The 14,905-nt window shown below is 41.3% G+C and overlaps 1 protein-coding gene across 7 annotated transcripts in view; it reads right to left on the bottom strand.

Annotated features, from left to right (window-relative positions):
- Positions 1–3,524: 3,524 nt before the first annotated feature.
- The window catches only part of ltbp1 (latent transforming growth factor beta binding protein 1), a 72,692-nt gene continuing 61,311 nt past the window's right edge, over positions 3,525–14,905 (bottom strand). For all 7 annotated transcript variants that reach the window (XM_016661708.1, XM_007573920.2, XM_016661707.1 and 4 more), the window contains 10 exons: positions 14,478–14,606; positions 11,753–11,890; positions 10,894–11,055; positions 10,424–10,513; positions 9,422–9,550; positions 9,183–9,323; positions 8,215–8,391; positions 7,445–7,606; positions 5,312–5,461; positions 3,525–5,231 (listed from right to left, as the gene is read on the bottom strand). In XM_016661708.1, the coding sequence (XP_016517194.1) occupies positions 5,065–5,231; positions 5,312–5,461; positions 7,445–7,606; positions 8,215–8,391; positions 9,183–9,323; positions 9,422–9,550; positions 10,424–10,513; positions 10,894–11,055; positions 11,753–11,890; positions 14,478–14,606 (1,445 nt within the window). In that variant the 3' untranslated portion in view covers positions 3,525–5,064. The remainder of the gene's footprint in view (positions 5,232–5,311; positions 5,462–7,444; positions 7,607–8,214; positions 8,392–9,182; positions 9,324–9,421; positions 9,551–10,423; positions 10,514–10,893; positions 11,056–11,752; positions 11,891–14,477; positions 14,607–14,905) is intronic.

Here is a 14,905-nt window from a genome sequence, read left to right as displayed (position 1 = left end):
TTACTGAGATCTCCTGAAATGTACTCATAATCAATATTTGAATTAAAATGAAAGAACAACCATGGTGAAATTAAGCTGTTGTTATAAACCCACTGACACGAACCTAGATGGAGTGGTAGAAATCTGTGTGTGGACGTTTATGTGACGTATCAAAATAATTACAGCCTGGTAAAAGCCAGTCTCTTGTTCTATGCTTTGCTTTGATGAAGGCTATGAAGCCTGCACTGTTAACAACTATTCCCCACTGCGAAGAGAGAAGAACTGAGCCAAACTACATCTTTTGCCAGCAATAAAATGCTTTAAACATTTCTCTTGATCCGACTTTAATTGCTCAATATTTGGAAGTGTGACCATCATGGAAGGATTGGCTTTGTTCATTTCCTCCACTGCTATTAATAAAACTATAACTATTAGACTACATTTCTAAAACAGCTTAGAAAATCAATGCTGTCGTTCACAACTTCTCCTCCGGTTCTCTGGTTGAAATTCTACGGGAGGAGTTGAGCTCAATGGAAGAAATCCCAGATGAAGAACTGAAGGGAGATGAGAATTGAGCGGAACTGCGCCTGAAGGCAGTGGCTAGGCTAGAATAATTAGACCAAATGTATAATGGGTTTGGCAGTGCAGAGCACACCAGTAATTCCAGGTTAATAAGGTGTGCCAACTCTCTGGCTTTGATGCTGTGATGGTTCTGTGAGAAATAAGCTAAATGCAGAACACAGAAAGCTCCCCTGGACAGCACACATGACAGCAATTCTTCTGTTTTTTAATTGTTTCATTTTTAATCTCGTCTGCAGTGGAAACATTGTGCACCTTTTCTTTAGAGGCAACATCAAGTGAAATGTAACATTTATACTGGTAGTATTGTTTTTTTCTCATTATGCCACATTAGCAATGCTGGGAATGTAAAGCGAGCATCCAGTCGGGTTTGTTACTTTGGGTTTTGCTGTTTGGTCTGTTGGTGCTGTTCCACACCAAACCTGGACCTAACATGTGATTAGTCACACTGTGACCTTTGACTCCGTTCAGCAAAAGCTGACTACAACTTGATGCTGTGCTACTCCCAAACCACCACTCACAGCTGTTCATGGAAAACAGAAATAGAGCAGAGAGCATGAGCAGATATTTTCTCAGAAGTATGACACCGAAAGAGAACAGAGTTACTTTCTAGATACATAATCAGAGAAAACACAGCACACAAAGTATTAACATTTAAAGGAAAAGTACAGAAAACAAGTTGTGTGTGAACGACTTACCTCATAAAAATCCAGGCAAACGAATGACTGTCAGCCATGCAGACTGAGATCCTGGTCCATCAGAGGATACGTGGGCTCACTCAGATAATGGCTAACAACAACAACAACAACAACAACAATAATAATAATAATAATAATAGTAGTAGTAGTAGTAGGTCAGACGCAAAATGAGAGAGCAAGTGAAACAGAGAGACATAGAGAGACTCAGACTATGAATAGACTTTGAGTTTACTGGAAACATGGTCAGGGTTCAGGAGAGCCCAGCCAACATCTCTCAGTGACCGTCTTACTGAAACACACAGTCTGACTAAATCTGATTCTCAGCACAGAAACACATTCAGAACTTTATTCCTGCAAAACTAAAACACATAGTAGATACAAGTTTTGTTTGAAAGGCTCTGGCTAGTTGACCATGGACAACAGGTACTGGGGGTGTCGCACACACACACACACACACACACACACACACGCACACACGCACACACACCCACACACGCATGCGCACACGCACATTTGTGTGGCTATCTTTGTGGGAACTTTCCATTGACTTCCATTCATTTCTACAGTCTAAACCTTATCCTAACCCCATCCATAACATTCCAAACCCTATCCAAAACTCAATTCACACCTTAGTCCTAAATCTGACCCCTGACCCAAAAACAACGTTTCCCCTTTTGGGGACCAGGCTTCGGTCCCCACAGGGAGCAGTGGGTCCCCACAGCGTAGTATGTGTCAGGAAAATGGTCCCCACAAGGTATTACAAACAAACACACTCACACAGCTCTAAGAGAAACTGAGGCTGACAGATGAATGTGGTTTACACATTAATGGACTTTTAATATAATGTGTAGACAATTTTATGTTTTCCTTTTAGTATTTGTAAGGTTAACATGTAAGTAAGTAGGTAGCTGAGTAATTTTGATGTATATGGCACTTTTCACTGATAGAAATCTTACAGTGTGTTCATTGCTCTCCTCAATGCTTACATCATCTGGACACTATCATGGAGCTGTGAAGTAAAAGTGGCAGTCTTACTTATTGTTCATTATAGGGATGGGCACCTTTATCTGGTCATGGGTCATTGGCATGTCTTGGTCTGCCTCCATCGTACCTACAGGTCCAGAGACATGCTGTGAGCTGCCATCTTGCTTCTCAAGACTTCTTCCTGACTGTTCCTCGTGTCCATGCTAAGCTAAATAAAATCTGGTGTTTTAGTATTCTGCTCCTTCTGCATGTCATAAACAACACATCACTTCAAATCCACAGGAGCTTGTTACCTCAGACATGTTTAATTCGCTTCTTAAAAACTTGGAAGTGTTCACATTTTTCAGTCTTACCACATTATCCGTCCCGTTTTAATGGTTGGAGTGATTTTGTTGTTGTCAAATCTTTTACTACTGAAACTCTGTTTTTGTGCTGAGGTCCATCTTGATCAGAGCAACTTTTATTGAGCCAAAAGACACAAAAATGTCAGGGAAGAGTTTGCATGTCAGGGACAAGGACTGGATTTGTCCCGATAAAAAACCGTGGTAATGTGAATTTTGCTAGAAGAACGAGTTGCAACAGATGTGGCAGAGACAAAACCACAGAGGCCAAGATGATGGGAGTCGGTAAGCCCTTTTCTTGGTTGATATAAAGAAACATGAAATTGAACAGTAATGTTTTTAGCTGCTTTTTAAATGAGTTTTGTCAAAGGGATGTCTCTTTTGGGGAATCTATAATTCAGTCATTCTTCCTGCAGAATTTTAAATAAGTCAGGGTCAAGGCTTATTCCTCAGAGGGACTGCAGCCACTGATTAGATGATAAACTGAATATTTAGTTTGGATCCAGGGTTACTTCAAAGATGCAATTCTACGTGCCCCCCAGGGGGAATGGGGAATATTTTTTCTCCGTATATTTAAAACTAAGTTTGTGATTTGTGGAACCTTTATCTGATTTTTGACATAAAGGACATGAAGTCTTTTTTTATGCATTTGGATCACACTACTACTGCTCTACCTCCAAACGTACAACACCTAGAACACTTCAAAGATGGACAAGATCATACTATTGCACTGTTTAAATAATTTGAGCAAAATGAAAAGAAAAGTCAGAATAGGCAAATGTGTGTTAATATGAGAAGTCCTAGTTAAAACAATAAACATTTCAAACTTGTAAACATTTTATTTTGCAGCTGGGTGGGTATGACAGGCAGACTTATTCAGTATAACTCAGCCTATAATCACATTCAGTAAATGTTTAAAGATAGGGAATAAAGGACCAAGAAGTACCATTAAATAAAACAATTTGTGGTTTATTACCAATGGATTTAATGTACATTATGTTATGAATTCACAGAAAAAGCCATTTGTTCATGTACAAATTACAAATACACAGCCTATTCTCTCCACTCTTTAGTAGAAATGTACACTGGGTTCTTCTCTCCCATTACTGTCCCACAACAGCATCGCAACCTGGCAAGACTTTTGAGTGAAACAGAGTCAGGAAAAGACAGTTAGAGTCTCTTGAAGACGTAAATGGAGGGAGCAGCAGCTCTTGTAGAAAACATGAAGCAGAGTTTAGTTCTGTGTTTTGCAGATGTCTGATTGCATCTGACAGCTGTTACACATCGAAAAGAAAAGCCCGAGGAAAGCTTCTTTCCAAACCTGAGTGACTTTCGTCAGCTCAGGCAAAAACTTCCAGGCTAAACGGCCTGATGGTGCAGTGGTGTGATGACGACAGCTAGTTCCCAGAGGTCAGAGGTCGGAGGAAGGAGTGGAACGGGCAGCCGGAATCCTTGCGGTATGAAATATTCAATGATGTTTTAGAAGTGCTGTGAAACATGACAGGATCCCCCAGCATAAAGCCATATGTTGGGTTTGTCAGGAAGCTAAAAGAGCAGATCCACCTCTGCTGCCTCATAAAGCACCACTTAGAGACAAATTCAAGAAAAAAAAGATATAAACAAACATACTTTCTTTTACATGTCTCACTCCCAGAAATAAGCTTCATCAAGTAACTTTATAATTCATCTTTGTCTAATGTGTTTTCTTTATACAGTGTTGAATATAGTGGATTCAATTTTGTGTGTGTGTATTTGCATGTGTGTGTATTGTGTCATGGACTTGCTGATTTCGTTCACTCTTCTCAGATCTAAAAAGCACCTCAACTCTTTACTTCCAGAAAATCCACACATTAGCTTACAATCAACGTGACCGGGTCTCCGATAACCGTCCAGGCATTTATGTAACTTTGGCAGCAAAACACGTATTTATATAGACGTTTCCTAAGGATTCTTCAAAGCAAGTAACTGGAAACAGGAAGACCAGTTCACTACTCACATTAATCCCATCGACTGGTTGGACTAAAACTCACTTAAAGCAAAACAAAACAAATAAATCAGAACCATCGGTCAGCCATATGCGCCAGTAGAGTGGAACTAGAAAGTAATTTCTTTTATCCAGCTGACCAATAATTTACCTCTCAGGCATAATAATTTAATTGCATAAAGACAAAAAAAGGCAGCTGGTGTATATGATGCTGTTGACAACACAATCTAACAGTCCATTATAAAAATGATATAGAAATATTTGGGATGTGATAAGTAAAATGAAACATGGTTCGGATATGCTAAAGGAAAGGAAGACCGTTGCTCCCTGTGCTCCTCCTGCTCCGCGCCGACAGTCAGCTGAGCTGCAGGATGTTCACGATTCGATTGCTGCCGACAATTTTTCATTGGCCCGACTGTAGTCAGTGGATGTCCTCACAAGTATAGTATTATGAGCTTGTGCGTGTGGTTTTTGTGCCCCTTCTGGTCTCTGCCTCCTCTCACTGTGTGGATGTTTGCTGTTTGTCCGTCTTCACGCAGTAGTTGGGTTTGTCGGAGACCTTGTAGCCTGGCAGGCACTCGCAGCGGTAGGAGCCCACTGTGTTGATGCACTTCCCGTTTCTGCACAGCGACATCCGGCTGTTCAGCTCCGAGCACTCGTTCACATCTGCACGCAGAGAGAGGCGCCGGCGTGAAACAGAGGAAAGGTACAACGGGTTTATTACGTTCCAGCGAGCGGCCGCCTACCGACGCAGGCCATGCGGGACAGGTCCAGGGTGAATCCCGCAAAGCAGTCGCAGGTGTAGCCCTCCTGAACCCGGACGCAGCGGCCGTTCTCGCAGCCGTTCAGGATCCCGCACTCCTCAGCTCGCAAGCCCTCGAAGGCACTGTAGCGATCTGCAGCACAGGCATGCACCACACACAACGCCTCACCGGTTAAGCCAGGTGAGAGTACAGATCGGAGCCGTTAATAAGCTTACCTGCCTTACATCATATGATCAGCATTGGAAAACAGCAGCAGTAGTAAAGTTGGAAACTTAACACGTGGATATTACCACAGAATCCTAACATCTCAGACCTGATGTCACTGCCTGGCCACAAAAAAGGTTCCCACCAAAAAAATACAAAAGATCACACACTCTAATGTTTCATTGGACTGCCTTTAACTGTGATGATAGCACACATTTGTGGGGGGGAATTTGCAGTTAAATGTATCGTTAAAATGGGGTTTAAAAAGTTTTTAATGTGATCAAGCTGCAGGACCAAAAATGACTAATAAGTGCATATAAATATCAAGCGTATTTTTCTCAATAAACAAACTGTTGAGACCCATAAAACTCAAACTAAAACTTAAATGTTGTTTAGATATGAGTTTGGTTCAGTGTCACTAATCTCTGCTACACCTTTGAAAAAATTGAGGCTCTGAATAAAACAAGTTTTAATGGATAACTACTCCTAATAAGATTTATTGTAATGGCTGTCAATACAAGTTATGTGTTATTTAAGTTATAACATGTTAAGCTGCTTTATTTTAAAACCTTTTTTAAATTTTACATGTCCAGGATGACTGAGTGCCAGAAAGTAGGTAGAAATAATGAACAATAGAGAAATGTGTATCTCTATATGATGATAAGGTGTTTCCAGTTTTTGTAAAAGGAGCTGTGGAGCTCCTCCACCTCCTCCTCCTCCTCCTCCTCCTTCTTTGTCTTTAAAAGCAACAACATTCCACAGGAATGCATGCAGTAACAAAAACCAAATGTTTTGTAGGATGTGCTGTTCATATATAACTTAATCACAACATTTAAGAGTCAAGGGAGTAACTAATGGATAAATGCAGTCTATGGTATGCTTACACACATTATGAGTAAGATTTCCAAAAGACGGAAGTGCCGCTTTCATCTTGCTGTGACACAAGATGGCAGCAAAGTGCTTCCAAACCCCACTGCATTTGGCTGTCTGATCTGCGACGTTAAAACCACTGGCAGGTGAATCAGTCTAATCTGACCATCTCAACAACAGCTCAGCAGCTCTACTTGGTAGGATGCAGCTGAGGGGAACTAACAGCCAGACATGAACATCCTCACATCCTCCTGGAGCTTCTTGTTTTTTTCATCTCCTCTGGTTTGAAGAAGGAGCAGCTTAAAGCATTCCTGTGGTAACTAAATGAGTCCTGCAGTGTGCAAACCTTTTTTTTTATTTCATATTAAAAAGATAGAAAAGATGTTCCTCTGAGCACTTGTTCCTCTTCTATAACATCAACTTGTTATTACTAAAATCAATTAAAGGCAGGGATCTTTCTACCTCACCATACCCTTTAGAAAAATGAAGTAAGTATTACTAATCTGAGATACTAGTAAATTAAATCTACATCGGTGGAAAATAAGACTTCCACATGAAAAAGTAAAATAACTGATCTTTTAAGTATAAGCCAAACTTGAGCAAGAAAGCTAAATTTTTCGGTTCTTCAGATAATTACACTGGAGCCTTTCTCAATGGGTTTTCTACATTAATCAACATGGAAACATACATTACCTGATACAAACCACAGCTTTTCTGAAAATGTAATTTTTATTTGAAGTACTTTAGAGTTTTACATATGTGAAATTCTACCTAACATTGCTGGAACTTTGCTACTGTTTTTCAGGTATCGAACTAGTGAAGATGAAATATCAAGTAGATATTTCATAGCACATAGAACTGGTTTTAAATCAGATACCATTATTAGCCATGTAGGTTTTCGGTTCCCTGTGTTTTTTTTCCCCATTTTGTTCAAACTTGCCATCCTGTGTCAGTAGAAGCTGCTCTCCCAAGACAAATCCTCTAATAAAGGTTCTCAGTCATCTGATCAAACAAATGTATGTCTGAAGGGTAAATACTTACGCTCTTCGTTTTCGTAAAAGTTGCGGACATGCTGCTCATCGGGAGACGTCATGTAGTCTGGGCTCACTTCATATTCATGAACCGGACCGGCAACCAGGGCATCTTGGCCATAAGGCTGTCGCCTCCCACCCAAAGGAATGTTGCAGATGTATGCATAGTCCTCTGAGGAGAGAAAAAACAGTTTGTGGAGAAGAGAAACTAAAGAATAAGAAATCTCTGAGAAATAAGTGAGGTTTATCAAGTCCCAAAGTACTTCACGCTACTTTCAGTCATTCTCCCATTCACATGTTGAAGCTCCTGGATAGTAGCCACAGCTGTTCTGGCACAGACTGACAGAGGGCAGGCTGCCATGCGCTGGAGCCACCTGTTCGGCCCTCTTACTGCCACCAGCAGGTAAGATGGGGCTGAAGTGTCTTGCCCAAAATCACAATGTCTGAAACCGAAGATCAAACCGACGACCCACCGACTGCATGACGAACTTCTACCTCCGTCTCTACCATCGTCCCCATCATCAACTAATGACAGTTATCAAGATTGCTCAGCAGAATTAAGACTTAAAAATATACTAAAACTTTGTCTTAATGTATTAAAACTTTACATTAACAGTGAAAATAACAGGCAAGTCAAACTTAATCATTATTCTTCCCACTTTTCAGAATAAAAAAAAAACACCTTAAGTGTCAAAATATTTTGTAAGGAGGAGATGCACTTATGTCGCAGAGCTGTGATATACCAAGTGCATCATAATTATGTGTCTCTGAGTCGCGTACCTGAGTTTCGGGGGGGACACAAGGCGCACACCATCCCCCAGGCCTCTCCGAAGCGACAGCAGCACTCGGTGTAGGTGATCTTCCTGTTGGGCCCCAGAGGCCGCGTGCACATCTTGTTTTCTGTGACTGTCTGCCAGCAGATCCCCTGATAGTTCAAATCCTCCATCTCTTGTTGCTCTATAAATACAGCCAGTCTTACTATCTAGAAGGAACCACACCCTATGGGCTCTGTTTGCACTCAACTGTAAAATTATGTTATCAACTGGAATATCATATGCAAATAATACCAACACTGTCATTTATTAGTATTAGTGGTTGCTAGTGATCAGAATCATTCAGTTTCCTTTGAGCTACTGGGGAATAGATTTCACTTTTCAGCCACATATTTTACTTTTCATATCTTCATACATCATTCTGCTATGGAGCATCTATGCCTTTACAAGAGAGTATTGTCTAGTGTTGAGATAAGATCGTAGGACAAAGGAAGCTAAAAAAAGCCTTTTTGTGACGTACTGACTGCAGCTTCTGAAGAGAAGTCTGTCTGGATGCAAAGTTGGACCAAAAGTGGTGGGATTATCATAACCATAATTTTAATAATCATATTTTTCTGCTTTTGTTTACGTGTGAATAGTTTACGTGTCTGGCTTCTCCTGGTGCAGAATTATGATGCATGTATGCATCAACGGAGTAAAAGTCGGATTGAAGGCAATGCTTAAAGCTGCATCACTGTCCAGCCTGCTGCATACAGACATCAGAAGTGTTTACAGGCTGCATAAGCAGACCAGAGCTTTACAAAGTCTGGAATCGGAAATCAATCCTAAGGCTCTGATTGGTTTATTTGAACTGATGTGTTTTTTTAAAAGATGGGTAAATGTGATTTTTTTGTTTTGTTTTGTTCACATATTTCTTCTTTTGCACTAAAACAGTTTTAAAATACAGAGACTTTAATGAAAAAACTGAACTCTCACCAGCCATCTGCGGATGCATAACACAGCGGTTACTGTTGGAGTCCAGCACCATGGGGGGTCTACAGAAGCAGTTGAAGGAGCCGTCTGTGTTCAGACACTCTCCTCCATCACAAACAGACTCATCCAAACACTCATTGACATCTTCAGAACGGTGAGACAGACAGACAGACCATATTCATTAGCTAGACGATGAAACGGAGCCGTTTGACTCTCTAGAAACACGTCTCTGTTTTACTGACCTGTGCACTCCAGCTTGACCGGGTCATAGTAGTGTCCGCTGGTGCAGTAACACTCATAGCTTCCCTCTGTGTTCCCACAGTAGCCGCCTTTACACACCTCCTTATCAAACAGTTTGCATTCATCTGCGTCTGCAAACAGAACAGAACATGGTCTGTTTGATCACCCCTGAAAAACTCATCTTTGTGCATCTACACTTCTCAGCAAAACACGCTTTCAAAGCTCAACAAGGTATGCGGGGGCTGGGGAGCAGTTGTTTAAAGTATTCTGCCTTGGGTAAGAACTTCCGTCAGCACCATGAGTTAACACTGCCCCCACCTGATCACACTGTTCCCTTCCATGAAGCAAACATCCACTGTTTTCCAGTTTGCAAAGATGGAACTTTGACAAACTTCCCATCTGCTTGTTGCTTAAAGCTGCAGTACGTAGCTTTTACAAAAATATGTTCTTTTATTAAAACTGTCATCGTGTTATGACAATGTGGTATAAGACTTACCTGTAAAAAAAAAAATTGGATCTCCTCCACCTCTTCCCTGAGCTACTATTGCCATCTAAAGAAATGCACCGCTGTGGGGTTCAGCGTGGTTGACATGACCAAACACCTTTGTCCACTAAAAACCAACTTCCAGGAAGTCCCCTCAGATGTGTGCTTAGCGATCTGGCATTCTCTGTGTCAGCAGTCTGTTCAACACAAAGGGGCACTGCCTCCTCACTGATTGCACATGCAAAAAAATGCATCATAAAACTCAAAACTGAAACCCATCACCCACACTTGACCGAGGCCCAATCAGATCGTTACAGTCGCAGAGGATTTCAAGCTAGTGGAACTTATTCAGTTTGTAGGGACAAAAACAAAAAAAACCTGCTACAGAAACAATAAGATGGCGCTTGGTGCGTACAAAATGAAGAAGAGTTGTTGATAAAAATCATCATTACCAGATAACACCTTAAAATATATCATGCCTTTAAATTGGATCAGGGTGAACTGCTTCCACTTGTCTTACCTTTGTAAGTGCTTGAGAACATTACTCCATATAGCAGGTCTTCTTTGGGAATAAAACCTCTTCCGGATGGACACATCTCGGTGAACTGGTCTAGAAGAGAGCAGACACGGAGGATCCAATATAAGCTGTTCTGTTTGCTGCAGATTGTTTCCATAAATACAGTTACATACTGCTGCTGCATCCTGCAGGGACCCCACTCTCTGCACATACAGTCATTTGGAGGAAAACAGTCAAAACTTTTGTGATAGATTTTCATGGATAGGGTTTCCACGGAGACAGAATGGGGACTGATGGATGGATGTTATTGGAAACCAAGGACTCACACTGACTTCTAACTGAGTTCTCCAACCGTTTCCTAATTGGGAGTTTATCGTTGTTTGATTTTAAAGCTGATCAACCTTAACAACACACTGCATGGAGACGCAGGTTAGAAATGAGAGGCTTGGAGGCATTCTGATCCACCGGCTCACCTGTGCCATTAACAGGACAAGGGTACACCTCACAGTTGTCCCCCCAGCCAGCTCCAAGAGTGCAGCAGCACTCCTTCAGCGTGACGTGGCTGCTCAGCACACTCTCACAGAGGTTCTCGTCACTAAGATGATAGTAGCAATCCTTCCTTTCCACTGAAGGCGCTGAAAAGAAACCAACAGAAAAACATGAACTGAAATTGTAACTGATCTTCAAACAGGTTTTTAAAGCCTAAACAAGCTTGTTGAGAGATTTTTCCAGCATTCTAACTAGACCTGTCATGATGACAAATTTCGCTGGACAATAAATTGTCAGAAAGATTATTGCAATAAATGATAATATTGTTATGGAGGAATTCATGGGGAATTAAATGGTTACTTTTATCCACGTGATGGAACAGGAGACCAGATTTTAATCTTATAAAGGTCACACTAAAGGTGGTTCAGGCACCACATCATAATTGCATTGTACGATATGCGGATTTTTATAAACATGTCTGGATGAGTAGAACCTTAAAGCTAGAAGGGCGTTACGTTTGTGAGCTATATGTCAGTTTAACTGAGAGTCTGTTGTGAAGAACAGGACATAGTACAGAACAAAATGAACAAGATGGAAGAATCAAGAAAACGTATTCTTAGCCAGCTTTGAGGTGGCAGTCTAAGCTGACAACAAAACTGAAAGAATCTATAATAAAAAGTAAAAAAAATCCATTATTTCTTTAGTCACTGGATCAGGACTTATTTTCATAGATCAGTTGTTAAGATGCTGCTTGAAATTCCAAGCTAATGAAATCCGACCTGTCTTTGGAATGAAAGCTGTGCTGTGGGCTCGTCGTCAGCTGTGGGTGTCAGTGTGGGTTACCTGTTTGAGTGGGCTCACACTTGGCAATCATGACGTTGTAGTCCAGACCATTGGGACACACACAGAGGAAGGAGCCATCCACGTTCATGCACTCGGCCTCTCCACACACACTGCTCAGGAGCTCACACTCATTCACGTCTGTGGGAGAACACACATGGAGTTTTTAATGAAGAATCTGAACTGAGAAATGTGGCAGTTTAATATAACATGGTATGTGAAATAATGACGTTTAGTGGCCAGAGCCAGTTGCAGGTTAAGCATTGTACAAACAGGCAATCTAGATTTATTGTTTTAACCAGGATTCTCCAGTATTTAGTTCCATCCATCTTCCAATAAATCGGACTCGCTTCTCTGTCCATGATGCTGCCACTACCATGTTTCACCATCAGTGTTCCTGGCGACGCATAGTTTTAGCTTTATAATACATGTATTATGTGCATATACACATTTTGGATTGAGCCCAAAAACTTACTTTGGTCTATATGTTGCTTAAAAAGCAACATTCTAAATGCACATTCTAAATTAAATGTTTGCTTTATGAGGCGGATGAGGAAAGTGACAACTCTCAAACCTCACATTTATGGTTGAGGTTAATTTATTATTTATATGGCCCATTTTTGGCCTCATCTGGTATTTTTAATTACCTTTGATAGTCTTTATGGGGACCAAAGAATTGTGGGATGATCTTAGAGCTAAAGTCTGATTTAAGTTTAGCTCAAACTTAAAGCTAGGAATCTACTAGTAATGGTTAAGTTTGGTGTTAAGTCTCTGAGTTCCAATTTATTATTTATTTAGTTTAACTACAAGCTGCAAAACAACAGCATTTGTAAAGTTTTATTTTTATTTTTTTTATTAATCCTGCATCTGTCAGGGCAACAAAGTTCAAACATTGAATTGAATTGACTTTTGAATTTCCCTATGCATTACTTATGGCAGTCCCCAATAAAGGTTTGACTTATAGCAAGTTCACTGGAAATCCTAAACAGTCATGTGTAAATTCATTTCAGTATAATCCCTATGTCATTAGTTAGGGTAAAAAGAAAAGTATGCAAAGTAAAAACAGAACAAGGATGATGATAAACAGGAAACATTGTTAAATAGTCCTGTTTAAAAAGAAGTAAAGTTCACTTTGGTTGGAGGGAAATGACACAATTAAAGGGGAGGACAGATTGAAAACGGAGAGGAAACAGACGGTGCTGGCTGATCAGACAGCAGACCGGGCTGGAAAAGAGGAAGAAAGTGAAATAACACTCATTCTAAATGGTTAGTGGTACACCACCGCTGTTGGCTTCCAGTCTGTGTGTTTGTGTGTAAGTGATTCCATGTGGAAGGGCCACAGTGCAGGGACGGTTTAGCAGCTGGCTGGACTGAACTCGGGTGGGACCAGGAAACCGTGCCAAGGAACAGATGGCAATTGTGCTTAAATGGGCATGCAGCAAATACTGTATTCTAAGTCTGGAAACAAAATGTGTGTTTTGGTGGCATTGCCCACTAAGTGTGCATGCGTGTACATGTCTGCGTGCATGTGTGTGTACCAGGTTTTTATATGCTTTTGGGGACCTATTTCTGTCTGCAGTGTGGGGCTGTAGGGACCACTGCTCCTTGTGGGGACATTTTCTTGGCCCCCATGCGAAGAAATAATGTTTTTAGGTTAGGGGTTAGGCTTAGGACTAAAGTGTGAATTGACTTTTGATGAGGGTTAGGTTTAGAAGTATGTGATGGTTTGGGGTATGGGTAGGAATATTGTGGGCGAGTGTGCGTGTGTGTGTGTGTATTTGTGTGTAGTGGCTGGAAATAGGTTGTGACAAGCCGTCCTGCTGGAGGAAATCAAACTAGATGGGAACAGCATGGAGCCTTTCAGCTCCTCCAAATCAAATCTGAACAAAACCATTGGTTTTCAGCCTGATCTCCATGTCCTTCCATTCCACTGGGATGCATTATTATGCTCATTATTCTGGCTTCCAAATCGTATCTGAAGTCACTGCTATAGCCAAAGATGACAGAGGCAAACTGTAACTGCTTCAAAGATGGTCCAACTGTTCTGATATCCTTTCTGAATACAGAATCCAGGTTTCACCAGGAAAGCAGCAAAGCTGTGTAGGGAGAGCAGTACAGCCATTTTGTCATACACAAATATTACCAGTATGCACAAAGCATTAAGTTGGTCCATGGTTAAAAAAATATTCACGGATCTCCAATCCAGAACCGCACAGCATTCTGAGAGATGTAGGCAGAGGAAAGGCTTTAGCTGTTTGACCTCTCACAGCGAGCTCAGCAAGGTTAGTGGCATCAACTAACTCACTCTTCGGTTCCCTAGCAACAACCTGTTGAGTAACTTGCACAGCAGCAGTTTCAGGTTTCGCCTGACAACAATGGCGTGAAGTGAAAACTGGAGAAAACAGGAAAAGATTGTGCCACCACTTTGGCAGTATTTCAGATATTTAAAGCAAAAAAACTAATCAATAATTACTGATATTGACAGTTATCAATATCGACTGATTTGGAATGCTTATATCATAATGAGTTTCTAAATCCAGCCCTATGATGAGGGGCATGAACAGTTAGCACAGCACTGCTTCCCGGTGCCATTCTGGATGTGTCAGCTCCTAATCAAACTGACACGGTCCTGGCTAGTCTGCATGTGGGCCATATTTCATCTGGGGCTGTAACTGTTTTCATCGGTGAGTCTAACCCGATACACACTCAATGTGAGCCAGACACTCACCCTCGCAGGCGTGGCCGTCCTGGGACTCCTGGTAGCCTTGGTCACAGAGACACTGGAAGGAGCCCAGCCGGTTCTCACAGTAGCCGTGGGGCCCGCAGCGCGTCTCGTTGAGCCCGCACTCATCAATGTCTGAAAATAGCAGGAACCAGAAAAAAGCTCAATAACGGCACCTCTCATATGCCTCAACGTTAGCCTTTCGATTTTATGTTTTGTATTTTATGAGGTGTAAGAATGAAATATCTGACCAAATATCTGCCTTTCCTCACTTTCCCCTGGAGACACATTAAAACCTGCAGCATTAAGAGTAAAAGAGGAATAGTGCACTGTAATGAACGCTGGTATGCTCTATAACTAAAGGACCCACCATAAAAATATACACCCAGACTGCTACACACACACACACACACACACACACACACACACACACA

Source organism: Poecilia formosa, unplaced genomic scaffold (assembly GCF_000485575.1).
Source record: "Poecilia formosa unplaced genomic scaffold, Poecilia_formosa-5.1.2 Scaffold340, whole genome shotgun sequence".
Taxonomy (NCBI): Eukaryota; Metazoa; Chordata; class Actinopteri; order Cyprinodontiformes; family Poeciliidae; genus Poecilia; species Poecilia formosa.
The sequence above is the reverse complement of the archived record's forward strand: the minus strand, read 5'-3'. Positions and strand labels throughout refer to the sequence as shown.